Source organism: Mycetomoellerius zeteki, unplaced genomic scaffold, assembly GCF_001594055.1.
Source record: "Mycetomoellerius zeteki isolate Tzet28-1 unplaced genomic scaffold, Tzet1.0 scaffold204, whole genome shotgun sequence".
Lineage (NCBI taxonomy): Eukaryota > Metazoa > Arthropoda > Insecta > Hymenoptera > Formicidae > Mycetomoellerius > Mycetomoellerius zeteki.
In genome coordinates this window covers 60,983-86,641 of record NW_017257000.1, presented here as the reverse complement: position 1 = coordinate 86,641, position 25,659 = coordinate 60,983, and the positions used below count along the sequence as shown (strand labels likewise).

The following is a 25,659-nucleotide window of genomic DNA, read 5'->3' as shown; positions in this document are numbered from 1 at the left end:
TGTATGCATATGTATATACATGTGTATGTTGTATATATATATATATATATATATACCTAGGTACTGGTTGCGACGAATTGAAAACAAAATTTCCCTGACAAGTCAACAATTGAGAAAAATAGTCGAATATATTGATGTATTAGCTCGATAAATATCTTATTAAAAACTTTTCATTTTATTATAAAAAAAAGTGTTACATCATTTGTATCATCATGTAAACGCGACATACACACAACGTTCAGTAACAATATTTTAGATAAAATTTCGATTTTACGAGTTGTGCCCCTGATTTGATTAATTGAAATTTAATTGAAACGTAATTAAAAATCAGATTTCCAGCAAATGCCTAAAGATACAGTGTTTACGACGCATTGAACGCTTCAGCCAAGTTTAAGTTTAAGGACTGGGAAAGACGAGAACGAGACGACGGGCTTAATTAATTTAGCGGTCGTTTATTTACTGGTCAATGTTATCTACAGAGCTTTATTGTAAAAGTAACAATAGTCGTGTATAAGTTAAAACGATATCATACATATGTACAGCTTACTATTCGGTCGCGTGGGAAGAACGTCGATTACTTCCCATTAAAAAAATCGTACGGAAAAAAAGAACTCTCAAAAATTTCTCCGCATTTCACTTCGCAGTCGTATCTCGATCCTTTGCGGGCGATCGATCACGATGTAAAGTCTCTTCGACAAGTGACACACGATCGAGGTTGATCGTCGATCCTGAATCACTGGCGATGATCAGTTTCATGTATATCATGTTTTATTTTACTTTTGCTCGTTTCATTAATGCAAGATCAATTCAACGTTGACGCTGCAATCGATGCACGATCCCGATCAATTTCTCGTACACGAGGAATGATGATCGTGCTATCTAAGTAACGAGCAAGATGTGGAAATTTCTGAGGTCTCACGGTGAGCTTTTTTAGATGGTTGAGACGTGTTAAGGCGGCCGACGTGCATAATTTCGCACTTATTGTTGTTTAAACGCAAACATTTATTTAAACGGAACTATCATTTTATTACTAGTATTATTATAAGAAGACACACATTTCAGGTCATCCGAATTGGACTCCTCGTAAGACCTCGTTATTTCCATACTGTAATTTCTTTTACAAATAAAGATTCGCTGACGACCGAATAAATTCCTATCTAAATCTCTGAGCTCTCGTCGTCTCTCGCCTATAATCCGAATTATATACAATATCTTCGGGGCTAAAACACGTTTTCCTTTCCTATTGTCGACATTGTAGCCAATTTTTTCGTATACGGTCCGATTAAAAATCGCTTCACGTATAATCGCCGACAAAATGCAACCATTCCAAAAATCGATACTTTTAAGTCACTTAAGAGAAAAATCATTTCTTGATTTAATTTATAAATAATTGTTGTCATTTTCTTTTTATTACTTTCATAAACGTAATTTCGAGCGTATTAAAAAATCTCATCTGATAACAATCGAAAAAATTCTGCAATATTCTGTCGGCGACCAATAATACTTATCTCACTTTTCTTTTTTTCTATTATCCCGTTTATCGTAATTTAATTCTTTCGATCATCTTTTTAGTTACGACAGGCTAACCTAGGAATTTGTTTTAAGAATAATTCTAGTTGTGATTCGCCGGACGTTTCTCTACAGTTCGATGATTCTAAAATTGCTAGAAGTAGTTTCTTTTAATGATTCATGGTTCTTGATTAAGACGTTCACGTTGATGAATTTCAAAGTTTTGAACATCTCGTTACGAAAAAGAAACGGCGTTCATATCGATCCAGCGTATGAACGCTTTATTCAATAATATTATAATAGTCGAAAGATCCCGAAAAACCAACTCGCAACGTCTGCGAGCAAAAAATTAACGCTCCAGTCAGAATGTATGTCTAACAATCAACGCAACGTTTCAACAAATGAATATATCCAATTAATTGTCTCTCAGCAATGTAAGAAAGTAGCAAAATCAAGAAAAGCAGATAGTAGTCGAATTATTTATGGTACAAAATGAATCTTTATGGACTCAAGAAAAGTATAATTTTTCTTCAAAAGAAGAAAAATGTAAATAAGCGAAGAGTCTTGCGCAAACGATTTCACAACATGCCATGTTCTTACGCTCGCTTTATTTAAATAACAAGATTAATTTATCTCAGATTTCTCTCTCTCGAAAGTTCTTCAACGAGATACGTCGCAAGAAATAAATTTAATCGCTCTCTACCTTAATTCTAGAGCCTCATCAATCCAGGAGCAGACTCATGTCTTGCGACTTGTCCGTATACCCGGTGTATTGAATGAACGCCCTCTCCCTCTGCAGATCTAGATGATTTTTCATGGCAATAACCGTAGGATGATGAAGCGGTAGACCCTCGTCCTCGACGAGATATCGGAGTGCCTCGGTGGCGCAAGCGTCCCATCCTGCCGTCCAGGAATCGGGATTCTGCTCCTGCTGGTTGCTGAAGGACTTTCCAGCAGCCTGCGTGGATCCTGAATCGTCCGTCCACAGGCGATGATCTAAACTCGAAGAATCAAGGGTTCGACCGTGTGGTTCCTGACGGAAGTTTCCAAAATTTGTAAACTTTGTGAAATTTGCGTTTTGCTCGTCGAGATCGTCAAAAAAATCAAGATCATCGTGACCGAAATTGTTTTGACGAACAGACGTTTTTGGATGATCCACTTGATCCTGAAGGCAACCGCGGCCAAGGTAACTCGTATCCTGCAACATCTCCACGCTGTGCATCGTATTTTGATCCTGATACGCCGCTCTGCTACTCGATGACTGTTTCTGGGAATATTTGAGTTCCTGGGCTAAAGAGGCTGCGAGTTGATGCAATAATTTGGTATTATCCGTTTCCTCGTCGTCTTCCTCGAGCTCGTCGATGTCTACTTCAACACCCTCATCCTCCTCCGACGACAGAAGGTCCTCATCGTCTTCGTCCATGCCTAACAAGGTCAGTAACCGTTCGGCGGCATCTACGCAGGTTGCAAACGGCCTAGATTATCTGTTAATGCGAGAAGATTGACTCGAAGAATTTTTAACAAAGAAAAGGACCGATTTTGTAATGGTATCCTTCGATGAAATTAATAGCAAAATTAATTCTAGGATGATGCATATGAAATAAAATCAAAATTTAAAATTAGTAACAGGCCAATTGTATATCAATAAACAATAAAATTTATATTACCTTTTAGATTTTATTTTACTTTTATAATATGTAACTTCGAAAGTTTTGTAAATTCCAATTGTTGAATCAAAATGTACAGTTTTAAATTTATAATGTTAAATTGTGTGTGTGTAACCAATTTGAGTTATTTTTAATCGTTTCTGTAAGTCGCTACTCCTAGTCGTTTAACCAAAACAATAAAATCAAACAATTTAACTCAAGAAATGTATTAAAACTTACTTAAATTTAGTTTATTATTACTAAGTGCATAATATGGATGTTACTGAAATTAAGCCAGAGAAATTCAACCATAGAAAGAGATTGATTTACATTGTGACATACTTGGGTGTAAAAAAATTAATTACACAAAAAGTTAAAAATATAAGATGTACATTATTAAATTCATAACGTTAAATTATATTCAATTTGAGTCATTTTTAATCATTTCTATAGGTCACCACTCCTTGTATGTCGTTAATTAAAATAATGGAGTTGAACAATTTAACTTAAGAAACTGTATTTTAAACTTAACTCAAATTTACTTTATTATTTACTAAGTGCATACGTTTAATATGGACGTTGTTTACTTTGAAACTAACCATAGAAATGTGAATTGACTAATGTTTTGACATGAAAGTTAAAAATAACAAAATGTTATTTTTAACTTAAGAGATTGGATTACCATTGCTCTTTTGGTATTTAACAAAATGTATATCAAAAATATTTCGCAGTCGAATAAAGAAGTTGATTCTGCGAATGGTAATCCACTGTGAATCTCGTTAAGTCGCCAGACGCCCGTTGAGATTCTCCCGAAAAAGACAAGACGTCTCACAATCAGACGTGCGTTGCATGCGATAAAGACGCGGCGGACTCTTGAATCGACGACAATGACCGGGAGAGTGCATTATTGTAACAACCGGACCGCGATTCGATGAGTAGCCCGCCGCAATGAGGCCGACGGCCCGGTTTTGCGGTCCTGTGGGAATCCTGCCCCATAAACGTCCCACGGGAACTACCTGTCGCCCGAAACCCACACCCTGTCGCATCCGCTCTGCGAATCGCCGCATTTCGCACGAGTCCTCTCCGCTTTCTCATCTCCCTCGTCCGTGTGTGGTGGTGTCATAACGTGATTCGTTGCATCGGTACCGTACGTGTGTGCTACTCGCCGTTCACACACCACCGCGAGAGCGGAAAGGTCGTTTCTCCGGCGAGGGTAACTTTGAGATACCTGTTCCTGGGAACGGGAGCGATTTTGATCGAAAAGTGGCAATCGATTAAGTACGTTCAGCCGCGGGGTTCAAATAGAAGACCTTAATGGATTAATGTTATTAAGTTTACAATTATCAAAATTATTTAGTAAATGACAACACAGATGAAGAAATATATTTAAAGAAAATTAGATCAATTTTAAAATATATGTATAAAAAATACAATATGACTTATATGACTAATGTAATAAATACATGTACCGAATTACAAATTTAAATAATAAAAAGACATTATTTAAAACTTAAAAAGCGATTATACAAAAATTTTATATAAAAAAAAATAATAGTCGAATATATCAACACAAATAAAACACATTAATTATTTTATTTAGTAGTAATTCAAATTAACGAAAAAATAGAAAAAAATCGAAAAAAAGTATTTAGACGAATTATCTAATGTCTTCATTATTCCTATATTCTTTTCTCGACGTCACGAGGGTAGTTGATCAACAATTTTTTCAAACTGACAAGCGTATATTACGACCGTCATACTTGTTCTTTTCTTTTTCTTGACGATAATAGAAAAGTCTGGACCAGTCGCGAGAGCGAGTTCGTTGATTCTTCTTTTTTTTCGGACAAACATTTCTCTCTCTCTCCTTCTTCAAGAGGCATCAATGCGACTCTCTGTGCCGGACGTTCCCACAGGGATACCCACATTTAAATGTCCTGTTCCTATAGTCTACGGGACATGGTAAGGTTTAGTTTAGGTTGGGTTAGGTTAAGCGATTTAAAGGGACTGAAAGGTACTTAACGAATAAACCGTTTGTTTCTACCCCTATATAAAGTCTAGACCGAAATATAGATAGAAAGTAGTAATAATTATCGTAAACGCTATGATATTTTGTCTCAAGAATGTGCACCGATTATTGTAATAACTTATCAAAATTTTTGTATTCTAATCTATAATTTATAAAATGTATAAAATGTACTCTGTTAACTGTAAAACGTTTATTATTATATATCTGATGTTTAAAATTACCTTTAAATAACTAAAAAATTATTTATGTGTTTTACGCATGAAGAAACAATGCGATTTATGATAACACGGCTGTAAAATTATTATTCTCGATCGTCAAATGATGTGGCGTATTGTGACTTAAATTATACGCAGATCGACTTTTATCGCAGTTAATCAATCGACGTCATCACGGCGGCAGTAAATTTGTTTACGTGCATTTTGAAGTTACATTATAATCTATATCGTTTAGTAATATCGTCTGAAATTGCTCTGACGAAGGAGGGCCATAATTCTTGTTGGGGAATAGAAATTCTTGTAGCTGTACGTACACAGAAAGCCGACATTAGCATAGAGAATTCATATTTCAGAAGAAGATCGGCCGAGCTGCAGTATAAGCGGCAATGCAAAGCTATTCTCCTAGCGAGCAGTACCCGACTTATATTCCGTGATTAATGACGTCGACCTAATAAATTTTAATGGCTCACTCGCGCGTACCGCTTTACGAATAAATACGGGTACAAAGTTTCGCAGTGTTATGCTATTACAGAAGGTATCTACGTCATTTGCACCTTATTAAAAGTTTTAATCGAGGCGACTTGAATATTGCGCTCCTATTCTGACGAATCATTTTATCGTCTTGAAAATCTCTCAATTTAGTAAACTAATTAGACTGTTATACGAATAAGCTGTTATATAAATAAAGAAACAAACTTTTGTTTACACAAAGATATAACATGAAAAATATAAGCTGTTAAAGTTTTTTTTCTAAAGAAGGAAACGATTGTTATAGAATTTACTCTTTTCTTCTAAAAATTGCTAATAAGACGTTAATATTTATTATTTATATATTATTATAACAATTAATTTAATGTTAAACAAAATTTTAAAAAATAATCCGAATAAAAAAAATTACAAGCCTATTTATAGAGAGAGATTTATTATAATAATTTTGTTCACGGAACATTTTTATTACGACAAATTGCAAAGAAACAAAAATTACTGTGGCTATGTTCTTGCTAAAAAAAAAGTCGTTAAAAGAAGATGGTAAGGTCCAACGTTATTACAGGAAATACTAGCGACGTTTTTCACTGGAATGTAAGGATTTTCTAGAGAGGGAGAAACTTTCTTTCTACAGCAAATACACCCTTATATACGACGTCGTAAAATATTTCTACTTCAAGTTTTAAAGGAAGACCAAATTTATCGTGTTCACGGGTCAACTTGAATTTGTTCCGTATTTCGGAAAACAATTTCACAAAAAGAGGAGGCAAAGACACATAAAAATAATGAAAGTATACATGTTTTATCATAGTTTTATCGTAATTGAATAATAATGTAATTTTTTAAAAAATCACATTAAAAGATTAACATACTGAGTAAACATAATCGATGTTATCACGTTTTCAATTTGCATATTACAACTTCCTGTCGATTATAAGATCTATTGTATTATACACTGTTATTTGCATGCAAGCCTCAACCGAGAAATAAAAATACCTCTTTAAATACTCTTTTAAATTCTCTTAAAATTTTAAAAGTAATTTAGATTCTTAATGAATTTTTACAGTTATGCAATTATCTAATTGTAAGTACGGATATTTTTAACGCATAAATAATATTTAGATCTATGAAAGATGTACAATAAATAAATTACCTTGTATTGTACGTGAATTATCCGTGATATTAGTGGATAAATTGACGAAGTCTTCCAATCCTCCGCTATCTTCTCCGCTATCTCCTCCACAATCCATCATCGTGTCCTACACAAAGAATATAATACAAAGAAAAAGAAAATCTATTATCTATAAATTATATAATAAACGTCAAGCTTAAAGCTAAGTAAAGTAAAAATTAAATGAATAAAATGTATCTTAATTTGCATGAGCGAGCTAATGTGTAACAAATTAAGCATATATGCTCATTTTAAATAGTACGAAAAAATGTTATGACGGTAAAAATAAATAATTAAAATAAAAATATGTCAGGATATAATAATTAATCGTACAGACGCAAAATTTTATTTAAAAACTTTCAAAGGTCCTTCAAATTCGACGCAACTGTTAATTTAAAACAAGAATTTAATATATGTTGTGAATAACTGCAATTATTCGGATCAGGATTATTGATGCCATTATTTATATAACTTTTGTGCAGTGTTGCATTGACATTAATGATACTCGGAGTAGTCTCCAAACCGTCAATTTGCCACTAAATTTTGTAATTCACAAGGAATAAGCGCTGTTAGCGGCAATTTCTTCGATCGAGAAAAGCTTTCCCCGAAATAATTACTATCCACACGATAATACGATAGTGACGATTTCTCTCGTCGATGACAAGCTCTTTGATGTCAGAATTATAAGTTATAAGTTGTAGATTTACAAAAAAGAACTTACAATACAAAGTACCTTTTCTTTATATATATTTTCCAATATATTTTAGAAATAAAATTTAAAAAGTAAATATTTTATATTCAGAGAGAGAGAGAGATATATGTACATGTATTTAATCACATTATTTCTTAATTATAAATTATAATTATAATTAAAACAGTATAAAACAGTATATTTATATATCATTAATATTATATGCTATCTTTTTCCTTTTCTTTCCCCCTTTTTTTCTATTTTTCTTATACATTTAATATCTCATAAATATTCGGATAAATAATAACCCAAATAGCAAGCTGATATTGATTTTGACATCAAAATAACGACAAATAATATTGACTTGCTGCCTGGAAATGATATAATATTTATAATCTTTATTACATTATATTTTCATGTTAATTGATGCATTTGATCTACAATGATTTACCAACCTACTTCTAACTTCATTACAGCTCTACAAATGATACGTACATTTCCAAGCAATTATTATAAACGGATTAACAGTAGAAAATCGTCAATGCTTCCACTTAATTATACTGGTTTTTAATGCGTTATATCAATAGAACTCTTTCTAATCATCCTTATAATTTTAAATTCATCATATTCTATTTCGGAATTCAGGTGACAACAATATGTGACTGAAGAAAACTTCGTAAAGTCTAAACTAACTTCGCTTAATTTTTTATGTATCTAACACATTAAATATAACATTACATACATTCTTTATTAGCTCGTCTTTGGCCGTTTTTCTCGATAGAATTTATACTGTATTTTTAATAAAGAGTAAGTCATTATTATTTAGACTTTCACCTATGTTTTGCACGGCAAGTACACATGAGAAAAATTTATAGTCCAATAATAACAATATTCAATCTTTTCTTAAAGATTTTGCTACCGGCTAGCCAAAAAATTAAATTTACGAGCGAATTTGTTTCTTTGTAAAATTTTGAAAATTTATAATTTTCAGACCGCAACTCAAAGAGCTATTAGTCAGTTCCAATTGGCAAGTAAACTATATTTTACAAGACGACACAATTACTGGCAATAAATAAAAGAAGAATAGTAATTGTATTGCATTCCATTGTATTTTACAGTGAAAAGGTCTGTATTATTCATTTGCCTTTTCGAAATATAAGTTTAAAATACAATTTAAAAGATACTGGAATTATATTTAGAAGGACTCATAAATAGGAAGAAAATTTTAGAAAAGTTTTTCTGTGATGGATGAATGGATGGATTGATGGACATAAATCAATCTTGCCACTCGAATACACCAATACGAATTCCCTTAGATCGGTGAAAGTGAGAACACGGAGAAAGTTCGCGAATGGGTTAAAATGATCATGTCGCCGGTTATGACGAGAACTTAAGAGTGGCAATTGAATTGAAAAAGAATGAAAGAAACATAAACGGTGATCACCAGTAAACATACGGATCAAATAACTGCCGACATAATGACGATTGATTGCGATTTTCACTTAAGTAGACCTTTAATAGTCACGCAAGCTATAATAAGCTATGATAAGCTATGATAAACTATGAAGTAAAATATAATAAAGTATAATATTGTGTAACAAAGTAATTGTATAAAATAAATATAATTAATATTGTATAACAAAGTAATTGTATAAAATAAATATAATTAATATTTTTTATTTATATAGAGAAGCTATTAGGACCTGTGAAGTTAGCCCCCCAACTTTACAAAACATTAACTTTCTATAACTCATTCGATTGCTCATGTTTGCACATGTACGCACATTTCAAATCCTTCTCTAAATTTTGATTATTAATAACTTTTTATAAACTAAAGATATGCAGAATTAACTGGATATTTTAACAGGACGAAAAATCGTCCTGTTCCGAAATGTGCAAACGAAAATCTATCGATTGAGATTATTTCGATTTAATTTGCTCCTAATAGTTGGGAGGGTTAATGTAAAGTTGAGCACCTAAAATTGTTTTTTGAATAACTTTTTTATTGGAAGTGTGCAAACCAAAATTCGAAATGTGCATACGTAGACGTCATTGATGCCTTCCGGCTTGAAACTTATAATTTTCTCCGATCGTTCCATTACATGTAACGGAAGCAAATTTCTTTTTTTTTAACAGTGTATAGATATGTGTACGATCGGAGGAAACTATAAATTTCAATCCGGAAGTCATCAATGATGCCTATTGTACATGTGCAAACAATGAACAATCGAATGAGCTATAGAAAAATTTTTTATAAAGTTGGGGGTTATCTTCACACAGGTGCTATTAAGATCTATAAAGAATGGTGTTGCAGATTTGCAGACATTTGCGATTTTAACGATAAAATTATAGCAATGTTGTTCATGCATAAATTATCAATTCGTATAAATTAATGTGTATTACATAAATTTTCACTTTTACTTATTCTAACAGCGATTACGGTCAGAAACGATACTAAAAATATTAAGAAATGCGAGGTCACTTCCGATTTCGTTTTGCTTATCGCGTGCTAATTATCGCCATTACAGAAAACAGCTTCAATAAGTTGTGACCATAACCGGAATCGACTTATTCACAGTCTTTCGCAACTAATTGCCTTGTTATGGAAATGTATTGAATTAAAACGAGCTTAATACGTTCGATTGCGAGACTAATCTTCACCATAATATTCGTTTTCACCAAATTAAGAGCAAGTCCGATGTAGATCGACTGTATGTAAACGAGAGATTATTGTAAATTTCCTCCTTTAATGCTTTCTATGGATTATCGAGAAAATAACGGATCCGAAGAAGATTAAAATGCGGCAAACACGAAAGCTGTAAATAATATCTTGTCGTTGATATCTTTTCTACTTAAACTTTTACGAATAAGTCGATGCAATGAAACTCGCATGAATATTTATGTTCGACTCCTCGCATTCGTATTATTGCGCATAATCGAGGCAACCGAGATACAAAGTACGCCCTAATCGATGCACGAAGGAGTGAAAATAGATTTTAAAATCATCTTCTTTACAAAAAAAAAGTTTTCGCCTCATAAATGTGAATGGACCGTTTCAAGTACCAGGTACAGTTCTGATGCAAGTTGCTAGATACCGAGCTGAATTGTATTCAGTCAATACTTATATGTAAATCTTGCATGACTCAAAATTGATATTTTTGACTGAATTAGTTATGGAGCTGTCGTCATCACAAAGAGAAACGAGAGTAAGTATGTTTAAACAATTGATACACGCAAATGAGAGCACGCGACGAAAGCCTTTCGTAATAGCCACATAATATTTGGGCCATCGATCGCAAGTAAAACGCGAGTTTACTTTAATTAACGAATTGTAGACACGTCCGACTATCAGTAAAATAATTAATTATAATTATCTATTGGATATTTCAGCAAAAACGCACAGTTGCAAAATTGAACAAAGATACACAAGTTTAAGCTTAACATTGATTTAGCACTTAAAGTAAAACTATACAATAATATCCCCCAATCTATAAATTATTTAACTTCACAATTTTTTATCACCTACACGTATTTTTCAGCCTTTATTATACTAAAATCTTACAATATTTATTTGCTTTATATTCTTTTAATTTCTTTTAATTTTTAAATAATAAAGATAATACATAGAAAAAGGATTATCGCACTAATTATATGAAAAATTAGATCCCTGTGAAATAAATTAATTTTTTTTATATACATATAATACAGTAAATAAAAAATATCGTAGATACAAGGTTCAATAATGGATAGTTTTTGAATTCTAATACATCAAAAGTTCTTTGTAAACACAAATTTCAGATCTTTAATGCACCATACCTCAAAAACTTATTCATTATTGAATTTTATTTAAATAATGAAAAATAAATCTTTTATTTTCCACATTATAAGCTATATTTAATGTGAAAACTAACTCATTTCACCGAAACCCAATTTTCTATATAATTATATATAGTGCGGGGTTTTTTATTTTTACATTTTTAATATTTGTCCAAAAATATCAAAAAAAACGAACCATCATGGAAAAATGTAAATCACAACTCAGATGATCGATCCATATCATGTCAGATATACTCATTTTTCATTCGGGTAAAATATTAAGTGGAAATACAATTCGATTAGATAAACTGATAAATGTGAATTGATTTCTTGTCCTTCCATGTTAAAGAAATTTTTATCTCGTTCAAGTTGTTCTCGTTCAAGTTGTTCTCGTTTAAGTTATCCAAAATAGCATGCAAATTTTGAAATAAATAACGATAACTCTCAATGTATCTTTCTTTTGCAAGGTGCACCGAAGCAACTTTGTCTCGCGCAGATTACCAACTCATCTAATTAATTTGCATCGAAACATAGTATGCGACACGCGACAGAAATAAAAGATCGTAAACGAAGTTTACATGTTAGTGCAGATAAGGTAAGTGATCGGGAATGTGTGACTATCGCCTGTAAAAAACCGTAACAAGTTGCACATCAAGTTACTAAAATATCCTTCAAGGATATCAAGATACGATAACAACTATAGTTATATATGTGAAAATTAAAGCTTCAGAAAAAAAAACGGGATTAACTGAACTTCATTAAATCCTCGATGATTTCGATCGAAGGTAGAAAGCGATTAATAATAATTAAAGAATCCTGGAAATCAAAGTAATTTTAAAAAGGGCATTCAATCTTTCGAAGTTTTTTCGATTCCATTCAAAGTCATATACTCGCAAAAGACGACCAGAAATTCTCTACAGTCTCGTCTTTATCAAGACTTTCACGTATAAATAGAACGCAGGCAGAATGCATGAAGGTGTAAGTATAGCACATAGCAAAAGGACACGTTTGACTACTTCGATGCAGTCGTCTCTTTAATAGTTGCCAGGCAGATAGATGTAAGAACGTAAAACACTACAGATAATACCGCCAATATTCCAAATTCGAGAAACGCCGCGAATCAAAAATGAGTCTTAAGAGAATATTAAAATTATGAGGTTTATAAGGGCGGTCTTAGAGAATTTTTTGCGGAAAATTTAATATAGCATCGTATATTTCGAAATTTAAACAACGTAAACGAATCGCTTATTTTACAGAGAACACAAGTCGGATGAAAGCAAGTTGAATTAATCCTTGAATATTATGATGGATACATTATAGTTAAAATGCAAATAATTTTAAAAATTAATTATACCATAAGTATAATATTGCACACATAATACTAATTGCGATTTTGTTTGCCAAGAGTGAAAAAATATTCTCGTAAAGCTGATACAATTGACAACTTCCTTATTTCCTTTCTAATTTCTAATAATTTAAGACAAAACAGTTTAGGATATTGATCTTATTACTAGTAAAATATATATAAAATATATATAAAAGTCTTCTTTTTGTGTGAAAACAAATCTAATTTAATTTTCCATTCTCGAAGATTGAAAAAAACTCTAAATTAAGTTAAACGAGATTCAATGAGAAATGTTGCGAACAAGAAGAAACATGAAAAAAGTTTGAAAGATAATCGAAGTTCTAGAGAATCATTGGAACGAATTCAAGATTTCTTTCCTTTGTGCAATATACAAATGTTGAAACTACGAAGAAACGGGACGAAGCACCAGGAGTGACTGCTACATTTTATGCAAGATCGCACTTCTCGCGGAGAATTTTTCTTTCTTTCAAAGTTTCGAAGAAGCACAGACATCGAGAATGCAGTTAACTGCAGAAAAGGGCGCATCCTTCGCGCAATAGGATTCAATTTGAAATTCTAATTCGCCCCAGAGTCGTCTCGATAGAATTTTAAGCGAGAAAACTCGCAGCGAGATGACTCGCGAGAAGATTGGAATCGAGAGATAAATAAGTAAGTAGATGCCAACCAAGAGGGAAGAGCTTAGAATCTAAAGCGGATCTAAGATTCGTAAACAGTAAATTACATTACATACATCTGATTGTATCGGGGTAATAGACGTGATAATAAAAGGCGAGTGTAAAAACGAAAGGCAAAAAAAAAACATCGCAGTAAAGATAGCGATTTTCGTATACAGGAATTGTTGTATCTAATTCCATAATCTCGGATGAAAAACAGGTAATAACGGATACGCGTGTAAATCGATGCGCCCCTTTTATCGTTAATAACCCCGACGGGGTTGAGAAGCGCCGAGCCAAGTGGGTGGAAAAAGCAGGAAGAAAGGGGTGTCTCTGCAGTCCTCCCCGCGTCGCATAAATCGAATATATCGCGTAGATAGAATCGGAACTATTTACGTCGCGAGCGGACGAGAGAGCTCTTCGCTTTAATGGAGATTTAAATCACCGAATGCGCGCGAAATTCTCGCGTTTGTCGCCGCGCCTCCATATAGAGCTCGAATGTCACTCTAATAGATGGATGGGAAAAGCGACCGAGAGAAAGAACACGATTATTCGAATCCATCGATCCTCGCGTTATATCGCGAGGGAAAAAAAAAGAATTCGTTTCGCAATCGCACCGAAAACGAACGAACGTGCCACGCGATGGAGAACGAATAAAAAACCGATTCGCCCGTTCGCAATCGATTTCGAGCAGGTGCACTTTGGCAGCCGAACGCGTCGCGCTACAGCCACGCGATGCATTCCACGATGCGATCGTAAATATAGATGATTATCGGACGGTGAATTGGAATTTTTCCGAGGATACCGCTCCAACGAGAAATAGCAAAAATATATTACGAATGAACATTAAATTAACGCTCAATGTTTAAATAAAAGCGAGGATATAAGTTTTGAGATAAGTATATCATAAAAATGATATAAAAGCGCTGTAATGTACATTATCGTGTTTGTTCGTTGACACAAACAAAAGTATGTCAATATTAATTAATATCTAATTCGGCGTAATTAGATTAATCAACAGACAGCAAAAATTTTGAGGAAAACTGTCTGTTTACTCATGAAATCCTCGTAACCAACGTATATAGTGTTGCGTTAGCAAATTTTAATACCTTAATCTATTTATTATAGTGTATACAGAAGAGAAAAAACATTCTATGATTTTGAAATAAATCTTAATTTATTTGAACTAATATCCTACACAGAAGATAATAAATTAAGATTTATTTCAAAATCACACAGAATTATTATTCTCATAGAGTGATAAATAGGTCATAATTATACCGACTACGAGAGAAACCTTTACAGAAACTTAATTCTGGTTAATTTATTACTGAAAGGCACGTAATTAATTACTTATTTCGAATATTAAAAACTATGAACAATAATGTTTTTAATACGTAATAAATAATTAATTACTGTCTTTCAGTATTGAGATAGCCAGTATTAGATTTCTGTAAGAGAAAGTGTTTAATATTTATGACACTATAATTGCATGGTAAGGCAATTATGGTTAGAAGACCATTTTATAGTTATTACCGCTATGATGTTGCTAGTATCTAATAATTATATTTGTAGTATTATAAATTCTAAAACAAATATATATAGTTGGCATAAAAAGAAAACTATATTATAGTCATTTTTTATGCCAACTGTATGTTCTTTTAAATATCTATAAATAATAATTCCATATATAAATAATGATTTTATATAATAATTATAATTATTGTTATAAAATTATAATATCAGTAATATCTGGAAATGAAACTCTCAATCATAATTATTTTACCATTCAATTACAATTGCAAATAGCGGACATTTTTCTCTCAATATAATCTATATAGAATTTCTATACAGAATAATAATTCCAAATACCGAACATTTTCTCTCAGCGAAAGATTTATTTCAAAATTACAGAATATCCTGTTGTCTATGTATAGCGACAAATTGAAAATAATTTCTATTCGACAAAGATACCAAGAAGTATTTTTATTCATGACATCTTTTCAAGCTACTGTCATAAATTTTCACGATTGATGCTCATTTCCACGAATGTAGATTAAATTTAATCTCTGTTTATAACTTATACTCTTTATCTTTTTTCTAATTCTTAGAACTAGAAAAAGATAAAGAGTTAGTTGAACCGAGATTAAAGTTAAACTACTCTCTAAATTCTCTAAAGTGGAATCTGACTCTAAAGAGTGAAAATTGAGCCGGTCTTGAAAAAAAGTAGCTCAATTTTCAGTCTTTAAGAGCGAGATTTCACTTTTCAGAGTGAGATTTATTCTAAAAGTTTTAGAGAGTATCATTGAAAGAAACGGACGCAAATCTCCAATATGAAAACTCCAGTAAAATCTACTATTTAAAATTAATTCTCAATCTCACGATTTATTCAAAAATGACAATCGCTTTAACGTTATTTCAGCAAGAATGACCCGACTTCAAATCAATCGTCAGAATCCGTAATGAAAAAAACATCCGGTCGTGTACTTCATGACACTGCCAACAGTCGCAGCCTTTTCTTCGGAGCGATTTAAATGCGCCGCGATATCGCTCAGCCGCGTAGGTTTAAAGCGTTAAAGCGACACGAGAAATTTGTTCTTCGGTGCGAAAACATGGCACGCACGGCATAATTAATCTAAAGATCCTCGCGCGAGAGCGAGGACGGACGGCGGGCCGTCCGATTTATGTATGTATCGGTTTGTTACGTACCTCCGACAGGGCGTCCTCCATCATATCGTTCGTGTCTCTCATGACTCCCGATGGAAACTAGCACCGACAACAATCACTCAACGCCCACGTTTCTCCACCGCTCCTCCGCGGCTCTCCTTTTCGCTCTATCTATCTTCTTACTTTCCTCTCTCACTTCGTTCCTCTTGCTCCGTTTCCGACGCTTTACCGTCGTTATATACCGAATGCGCGCGCTTCTTCTCTCTCTCTCTCGCTCTCCTCCGAGGGTTTCTCCACGGAGAGAACGCAAGTATCCGCGAGAGTATCGACTACGCGAGAACAAGAAGGCACGATGACAAGTGCTCGCGGCCGTTTACTCCAGTAGCAGCAGCAGCAGCAGCAGCACCGAGGAGGAATTCCGTGACGTCACGAGCAACACATTTCCTCCATCGCCAGCGGGCGGGCGGTCTCGCGCGTTCGCCGCCGCTTGGGTTGCGTGCCGCTACTGCACGGCTTTTGACGGATCGATCGTATCGCGACGTGTCGCTCTCCTGGGACCGCTCGCGCCTCTCCCGCCACCTTCCCCACCGGCGTCCTCGTCGTCGCCGTCGTCGTCGTCGTCGTCGTCGTCGCGGGTCGTCTCCCGGAGTACGGGCTGGCCGCGAATTTATATGCGCGCGTTACGCCGTTTTTCACCGACACGGCGCGACGCGCGACGTTAACGCGCACACTTGGCGAATCTCTCGCTCGCCCGTGTCGTGTAAGCGCTCCGGTTTCTAGAGGAGGCTCCCTGGTACCCTGGCGAGCTTCTCGGTACCGCTCACCACGCGCTACTACTCGTGCAAGCTCCGCGACCCATCGGAGTCCGCGACTTCGGAGACACTGGCTAGCTGCCGGCGTGGTTCACGCGCTGGCAGGTAATGCCGAGTACTGCAGGTCGAGACCCTCCTGCCAGGCGGATCTGCCTCCATGACAGTCCCCGGCGCACGCTCGCTCCGTTCCTTCTCTCTGTCTCTCGACCGTCGTCTCAGACGATCCTCTTCCTTACACGCGCTTTCTCCGTCTTACGAATCTTTGAAGCGTACGTCGATTCACTCGCACTTGTACGTTAACCGAACGCTCGAGTGGCGGAAATCGTAGGCTTCCTTTGGATAAGTTTTTTGCAATTTTAACATCTCGCGTCGCGCGATCGCCGAAGGCTCAAGGGAAATCCTTTCATTGAGCCAATTTACTCAAAAGTACAATGTTTGCACTACATTACCGCTCTAAATTTAAGTGAAGAAATTTTATCTAAGAACTACAAAGCGTTCCAAACTTTTAAGCGGTAATGTAACTTATAAAAATAAATCATACGTATTTTTCTAATTAATTAGATATTTCCATATGTTGAAAAGAAAATGTAATAAATTCTATTTAACAACACTGTAAATGTACAAAAATTTATATTGCTATAATTATAAATTTTACTTTAATAGTGTACGTTTAGAAAGAAAAACTGACATTTTTAATAAAATTATATCTGCAAAGAATCGTGTTTTTATCCAAAAGTTATAGAGTACTCCAAACTTTTGAACGATAGTGCAACTTATGAAAATAAATAATCTTACAATACTTTTATATATATTTTTCAAATAAATTATTATATGAAGAAATGATTGTTAAATTACTTAAAAGTTTAGGTACATCAAATCTGAAAATAATTTGATAGTCCAACATAATTATAATATTTTCAGATCTGTATCTAGCTATATTTTTAAATATTTTAACAAAGCTGTTCTTTCCATGTATTGTATAATACGTATATCTATCTTATCCTACTTTTTAAAAATTTTTATATTATCCTATATTTCTCTCGCTTTCGACAGCCATTTGCTATATTCTAACTTTAATATAATAATTTAATTTAATTTAATTAGATTTTAATAGTAAAATCAAATGATACACGACACAAATTTACTTACTTTTAGATTTTTTAAATCTAAGTCATCAGGAATTATCTTATTTTTTCTAATATAAGTTTTAACTAAAGAAAATGATAAAGTCGAAAGTTCGGAAACAGAAAAGCTATGTTATACATGTAGTTATAGGCATAAGAGAGTAATCTTTATACTTCACAAGTAATCTTCATACTTGTTTTCTGTCGGCCGCTCTGCAAGACGGCACTGCCAATCTCGACACTGTCTCTGTTCAGCTTCCATTTGCGCACTTTGTTCATCTCTCCTTTTCTTCTCTATCCTCTTCCTCTCTCGGGATTGCGCGACTTCGCGGCACAGCTGCCTCCCGGTCGCCCTCCGCGCAGACTTCCTTGCCAGACGTCGCACCGCGGCCATCGCTTTCTCGCAGCCTCCTCATTGTCGTCGTGACGCTCGCGAAACATCCGGCAAATCGCACGTAAACCATAACAGAAACACGCCTTCACTATTCATCAAGATTCCCTGAGATTTCTTTTTATCGTAAAAATGCTCGTTTCTAACATAGATTAACTTTAATATCTTAGTTTAATTTACTTAGTTACTTAGTTCTAAGAATTACAAAAAGATAAAGAGCGAATTAAATCGAGATTAAAGTTAATCTACATTCCCAAGGAGAACAATAAAATCAAAATAATGTCAATTTGACGTCATATTGACGAATTTATGTCATTTTTTGGTCATGATAAAAATCTTGATCTCAGGTGATCTAAGAATGACTTTATACTCCGAATGCGGGAATTTCGGATCACCCTGTATACATATGAAGTCATTTATATATAAAATCATTTAAACATATATAAAGTCATTCTTAGGTCGTCTGAGATCGATATTTTTATCATTACCAAAAAATGACATAAATTCGCCAATATGACGTCAAAACATTTTGATTTTCTTGTTCTCTTTGAGTTGGTAGAAACGGATGTAGCAAAAATTCTACTTATGATCAACCAATGAGAGCTTTCTTTCAGAATGATCCTTGCTATTGATTATCGCTAATCAACGATAGTAAAAATCGCCGTTTAAAGATCCAGCTACATCAGAAATCAATTTTTCATGGTTCGCTCCTCAGGAACTACAATGTGACAATCAAGCAGATTCTTCACACTCCACGTGACAGCATCCAAATCACCGAGATTTCTTCATGCGCGACATGTCATTCATCAAGGAAGTCAAATGTTTTCTAAATCCCGAATTTTGCAACGGTGTATGTTCTATATAAACACATATGTTTCTGATTGATTGCTCCACAGGGAATCTGTGCAGCGATCATTGTTTCCGAAAACGCTGTCTGCAATAAATGGACCGCGTTTAATTGAGCCACGGCGATCTCTTCTAACGTTCTATTGTAGATTTCGAATAATCCATCACTATACGCAGAGATTTCGTAATACCAGCGCTAAACAATAGCGACTTGAAATCGATTACATCCTTGGCGATGTCCTCTTTTCAGCAGAGCATATAAATCTCAGCGCATCTCTTATACAACGCCTTAAAATTGTGATTTGTATTATGCAATATAATTAATGTAATTGCTATGAATTTCACGAAATGATTTTTAATTTTCATTATATGGTGACTGATATGATGTATATATAAATAAATATACCGAATATTATAAATATAATAGCGAAATAATATCAAGTTTTCTTTAATCGTCGCAAATCGTCTTTTCTTTCTTTCGTTAAAAACGAGCGTTCCATGCCGGTATTATAAAGCGGTTCGCGCATTCTGGTCGAGGGCAGGAATACGGACGAACAGCTGCTATTTCACCTGTTCGATACATTATTTAAATGCTTCATCTGCCTCGATCTCGAGATACCGCAAGATAAGCGACCGGCGTTTCCTGCTTTCTTACTGTTGTCACGCGATCTTCACAAATCTTTTTTAAGTGTAAATCCATTTCAATTCCGATTCATTGAATCTTTTAATGATTGTACAGATTGTACGGAATTGAGGAAAAGTGCAGGAAAATAATACGATAGCACAAAACGAAATTTTTATATTTTGAAAATATCCCACATAGCACGTAATATCACAGCAATATCATTTTTCCGTTGCAATATTACTATGGAATCTAGCAGAAATATCGTTGAAATATTATTGAAATGTCATAGTAATATTACAATGTCCACAAAAATGAATCACAAGAATATTACTGAGATATATCACAGAAATATCATATGTAATATTTCCGTGATTTTTACGTACAATGTTTTTTATGTAATATTTATTGGGAAAAATTAAAATATTTCAAAGTATTTTTAAAAGAATTTATTGAATTGATATTTTTATAATGTTATTTAAAAAATTATTCCATATGATATTAATTAGAAAATAATACTGATCGCGCGCGCGCGCGTCAATACAAAATGACTATTATACAATATTATAATAAACTGAAAAAGTTATAATAAACTAAATATCACTTATAAAATTATGTGTGTGTACGTATAATTTTGTAATATTTTAATGACGTCTTTAAAACCCGTTTTACAATTGCGTAAGCTGAGTGGTTGTAGTTGTAAGAATTAATCAATCACAGTCAAAAAATGAGAAAAATATTCGATGTAATTTATCAATTCTTACAACTACAACTACTTACAACTACGCTTACGCAATTGTAGAATGGGCTTTACGTCAATAAAACATCATAAAAACGTTATTAATTATAATATCACTCTGTTACTGAAGACGTCATATTGCCATAATATTACTGTGATATTTCAATGTTGAGTATCAACGTGTAATACATCAGTAATATTTCTGTGATGTTATATTGTCAATATTACTATGATATTACGTGTTATTTGGGATATGTACAAATTATTTCATTTTTGTCGACAATTAAGAAGTTTTTTATGTACCGTTATACACACTATATGTTTGATGTTTTATTTTATATCTTTGAACTTGAAATAAACGCAGGAAATAATTTTTACTTAAAGCATTGCGTATAAACATGAATCATGCTTCTGAATCACAGAGTTATCTGCATGCATATTCTGCCTATCAAATGAGTTATATCTTTTGTGTGTGCGTGTATGTGTGTGTGTTATCTGTATATTTTATTTTGATTTATTAATGTTTTACCAGATATTTATACATTTTAGTATATATAATTATTTTTCAATAAATAAAAGAAGGGTTACGAGCCAATTACAATAAAGAATATTTAATATTCGTACAAACGAATTCGTTTCGACGCCGATCGGGTCATTTTCAATGTAAACAAAAATAACATTACATAAATTGTCGGAGTATTCGGTCAGATTACAGTATCCAGTAAAACATATCGGTTATTTCCGTATTCCCTATTATTTGATGTATGTAGTCCATATGTAAAATTAGCATTATTTGACTGATGTAAAAGTGATCTCATCTTATTTTTTTAAAAATCTATAATCTTACAAATAATTCAAAATAATAGACTGACATTGAGTTACAGTTTAAATTAAAAATTGTTAAGTATGTATATTTTATAGTAATTTAGTACCAAGTTTATAGTAATTTACATACATATATATACCTTGATTTGTTGTAATGATGTGAATCAGACGTTGAGAGAAAAACACAAAATTAACTAACAATAAGTCATATATAGTAGGTAAAGACAAGCCATGATACGATATATTGGAGAGAACACATGTATCCTCGACTATGTCAGGCGACGTTATGATAAAAAGGAAACAAAGAAACAAAGAAAAGACGATAATTGGAAGGGGACAGAGGACAATGTTAAGAAGGGGAAAGAGATTGGATAATATTAAGATAAGGGAATACGGAAATAACCGATATGTTTTACTGGATACTGTAATCTGACCGAATACTCCGACAATTTATGTAATGTTATTTATGTTTACATTGAAAATGACCCGATCGGCGTCGAAACGTTTGTACGAATATTAAATATTCTTTATATTGTAATTGACTCGTAGCCCTTCTTTTATTTATCGATTTATTCCGATTGAGCCATATTAATAATTTATAATTATTTTTATTTTATTTATTTTATAATATAAAATTAATACATTTTATTTAAATTCAAAATTATTTTTATAATTAATTATTAAAAATGAAGAAATTTTATTCCGTCTTCCGCTCTAAATTTACAATTCTATTCTATAATGTTGATTCGTCTCTCGATTCCAATTAATATAGGACTCATCTTCGTTACATATTTTACGAAGTGATCTATATCGACTGTTCCAGTTTTATGATTACGACTTTTGTCTTTAAAAATGCGAAAGCCGTCTCCGCCACTCATCAAAAAATTTGATATCACTATTCTGTACCATTGATTGTCCACCAAATCTTCGAATACTGGATATTCACAAGCCTGGCATCTATCGGTACGTCAAGAGAGATTAAAATTAACACATCACACAAAACAATCATTTGATACTTTCATTTTTACGGCGAAAAATTTTGGCAATAAAAGATTTTACCTAATTTTAACATTAACCAGAGATCGCGTTTCATTTACTTTTTTGTAAGTAATTTTTAGTCCGGACCAGACTAGCATTTGTTCCATTTCTAGAATCTACAAAGTAAAATTTATTTCATTATTCAATTCATTATTCGATTTCTATACTCTCGAAGAGAAACCATTGTTACCGCATTTCAGTTCATGTGTCGTCCTGTATGACGCTATTTTATGGTGCTCGATTTTATTTAGTAATTTATTATTGTAAATTAAGATAAAGAATCTAGTTATATTTCAACTGAATCTCTAAAATTTTCATTTTTTAAATAGAGTATTGAAGAATTATAACACGAAATTTTACTGACTTTTCTAATAGATTCTCCAATTAGTTCCATAGTATCCCAAGTATTTTCAAAAGGCAAAACCATCATCAGATCACCGTAGGTAATATCAGACTCCTCAAGGGAACTACGAATTCCTCCTGGATTCGTGCAGGCCACTGCTGCATACGTCCAATGAGTTTTATTTTTTGCATCGTCGACAACCTAAAATTAAAGCAATTTCCAACTTAATTCTTTTTCAATTTTGATTAAATATATAGAATATTGCAAAGAGTGTCCTCCGCACCGCATTCACCATGGCGTCGGTTATAAGATTTCCCATGTTGCATTCTCTGTTGCGACAATTCTGTAGAAGTAACACTCTCGTTGTGCCGATTTTTTTTAAAGCCGTTTCATCCACTACCTTCTTCCATGGCTTTAAAGCTTCCAAGATTTCCGGATCTATATATATAAGATATTTAGACATTGTTTTAAGTATCGTGTCGTTTTTGCTATTTTAATCATTGTGTTGTATTTATTGTCATGAATAATAATAAAAATTTAATTCTTAAAATCGAGACTTACCTTCTTTGATGGATTGATCCAGAAGAAGTGGATTTCCATCCCAATCAACGACCTCACCTTGGTCATCGAACCACACTGTCAGATTACCTAAATATCTTTAAAAAAACCAAACAAATATAAATCACAAATGTTTATCGTATACACGATTAAATAGTTAAATTTATAGTGTCAATTTGTACTTAATTTGAGTTAGTTTCTATTATTTCTATAGATCGCCACTACTTCTACTTAATATGTTGTCAATTTAACTAAAATAATGGAGTTAAACAGTTCAAGAAAATGTATTAAATTTAACAAATTTAATTTATTATTTACTAAGTACTTACATCAATACATGTAGGCGTTGTTTAAAAATAACAAAATGTTATGTTTTAACTCAAGGGATCATTGCGCCTTTGATTGATGTCTAACAGCAGTATATGTATACATAATAATAGGGACAATACGGATTTTAAATATGGATTCTTTCGACGAATTTGAAATAAATTTATCTTTTAAATTATTGTAATAAAAACAAATTAATAAAACCCGATCTTGTGACATAAGATAGCAATTGACCTTCTTTAACGATTCTCTTACTATATCCTCATGCTGACTGAATAGCATACTTTGTATAAGCAGCTGCTTGAACGATAAGGACCGTTCTATCTGTTTCATTTTGCGTTACGACCACGGGATATTCATCCTCTGGTATATCGATAAAGGGCGGAGGTCCTGTAATAAAAAAAATTGATGCTATTTTTAATGCTATATTAATATATCACTCATTTGCTATTACAACGATACAATTCTTTCAAAAAATGAGGTTCAATGTTTTGAATTATTAAAATTTTGTAATTTTAATTTTAAAATATTTTAGTATAATAAAACAGATTGTTGAAAATTTTAGTATCATAACTGATTGTAGCTAGAAGAATAAAAGTATGTTCTTTTAATATATTTTTTCTTTTTCCTTTACATTTCCTTTACATTTTCCTTTAAATTTCCTTTACATTTTCTCTGCAAGTTGCTAAAGAATGACTATTTTTTAATTATGTCGTTATTGTAGCAATTAAACGATATACTGGATGATCAATGATATTTTTCATAGCTTGTACATACATCTATCCGTAATAAAAAAATTTTATATATAAATTTAATTTATATTTGATCAATACAAAGGATTTTGTTTTCAGACCACTATAAAGAAACGTATGCGAATGACCACCGACGATTACATCGATCAAAGGACACTTCGCAGCCATGATCCTATCCACGTCCAATCCACAGTGGCTTAAAACTATAATAATGTTTACTCCTTTTTCTTTCAGTCGCTTGGCTTCGTCGTTGACTGTCTCTACTTCATCCAAAAACTTCAATTTCTCTGTATTCGCGAGAAACTGGAAAAATCAAATTCTTCGATAAATTCTTTACAATATCTTATGAAAGAAAATAAAAATATTTTATAAACATATGAATTAAATTAATAAAAAAACTCACATATTATTAAATAAAATCAAATAGCTTCTAATTTATAATAAGAATGTAATTCATTACTCACGTTTGTAGTCGATAGAATGACGCCAATGACACCAATCTTGGTACCGTTTCTTTCAATAATTGTGCTATTCTTATATAAACCCTAGAATATAATCATATAATAAAATATCATATAATATAATGGTATAAAGAAATTAGACCAAATTTATACTCTTATAAAGAAATAAATAAATAGATCAGATTACAAACCTGTATAGTTGGTTCCTCGCTGTCATCGATATTTGTTACTACAACTGGTGCATTGATATTTTTAAGAAAGGGAACAACACCTTCGATTTTATTGTCGAATTCATGGTTACCGATCGTCTATGAAAATATTATAAAGTACTACATCATAAATGTAAAAAACTTAAATTTTTAAAGAATAGTAAGTTATTTGTTAAATTTTTAATCTTTCGTCGTGATATTTTAAACTTTATTTATATTTGTTTTAATCATTATTTTGTATGTATATCCGTATATATACAAATCTCTCTCTTTCTCTCCTGCTTTAAATGAACATGTAATAAAAATATTACACGTACTATACTATATATATATAATTACCACACACACACACACACACACACACAC

At 32.8% G+C, this 25,659-nt stretch overlaps 2 protein-coding genes across 2 annotated transcripts in view; both read right to left on the bottom strand.

Moving 5' to 3' along the window:
• Positions 1-1,574: 1,574 nt before the first annotated feature.
• LOC108722462 (uncharacterized) lies at positions 1,575-18,652 on the bottom strand. Its single transcript, XM_018447592.1, has 4 exons — positions 18,377-18,652; positions 16,289-17,391; positions 7,036-7,141; positions 1,575-2,964 (listed from the first exon to the last, which is right to left on the bottom strand). The coding sequence occupies exons 2-4, from the start codon at positions 16,328-16,330 to the stop codon at positions 2,231-2,233; spliced, it is 882 nt and encodes a 293-aa protein (XP_018303094.1). The 5' UTR covers positions 16,331-17,391; positions 18,377-18,652; the 3' UTR covers positions 1,575-2,230.
• Positions 18,653-22,313: 3,661 nt separating this feature from the next.
• LOC108722461 (apyrase) overlaps positions 22,314-25,659 on the bottom strand; it is a 7,259-nt gene continuing 3,913 nt past the window's right edge. The window contains exons 4-12 of the mRNA XM_018447591.1: positions 25,276-25,392; positions 25,088-25,168; positions 24,725-24,926; positions 24,156-24,261; positions 23,548-23,642; positions 23,270-23,424; positions 23,008-23,187; positions 22,665-22,759; positions 22,314-22,562 (exon numbers count right to left, since the gene is read on the bottom strand). Coding sequence (XP_018303093.1) covers positions 22,334-22,562; positions 22,665-22,759; positions 23,008-23,187; positions 23,270-23,424; positions 23,548-23,642; positions 24,156-24,261; positions 24,725-24,926; positions 25,088-25,168; positions 25,276-25,392 — 1,260 coding nt within the window. The 3' untranslated portion in view covers positions 22,314-22,333. The remainder of the gene's footprint in view (positions 22,563-22,664; positions 22,760-23,007; positions 23,188-23,269; positions 23,425-23,547; positions 23,643-24,155; positions 24,262-24,724; positions 24,927-25,087; positions 25,169-25,275; positions 25,393-25,659) is intronic.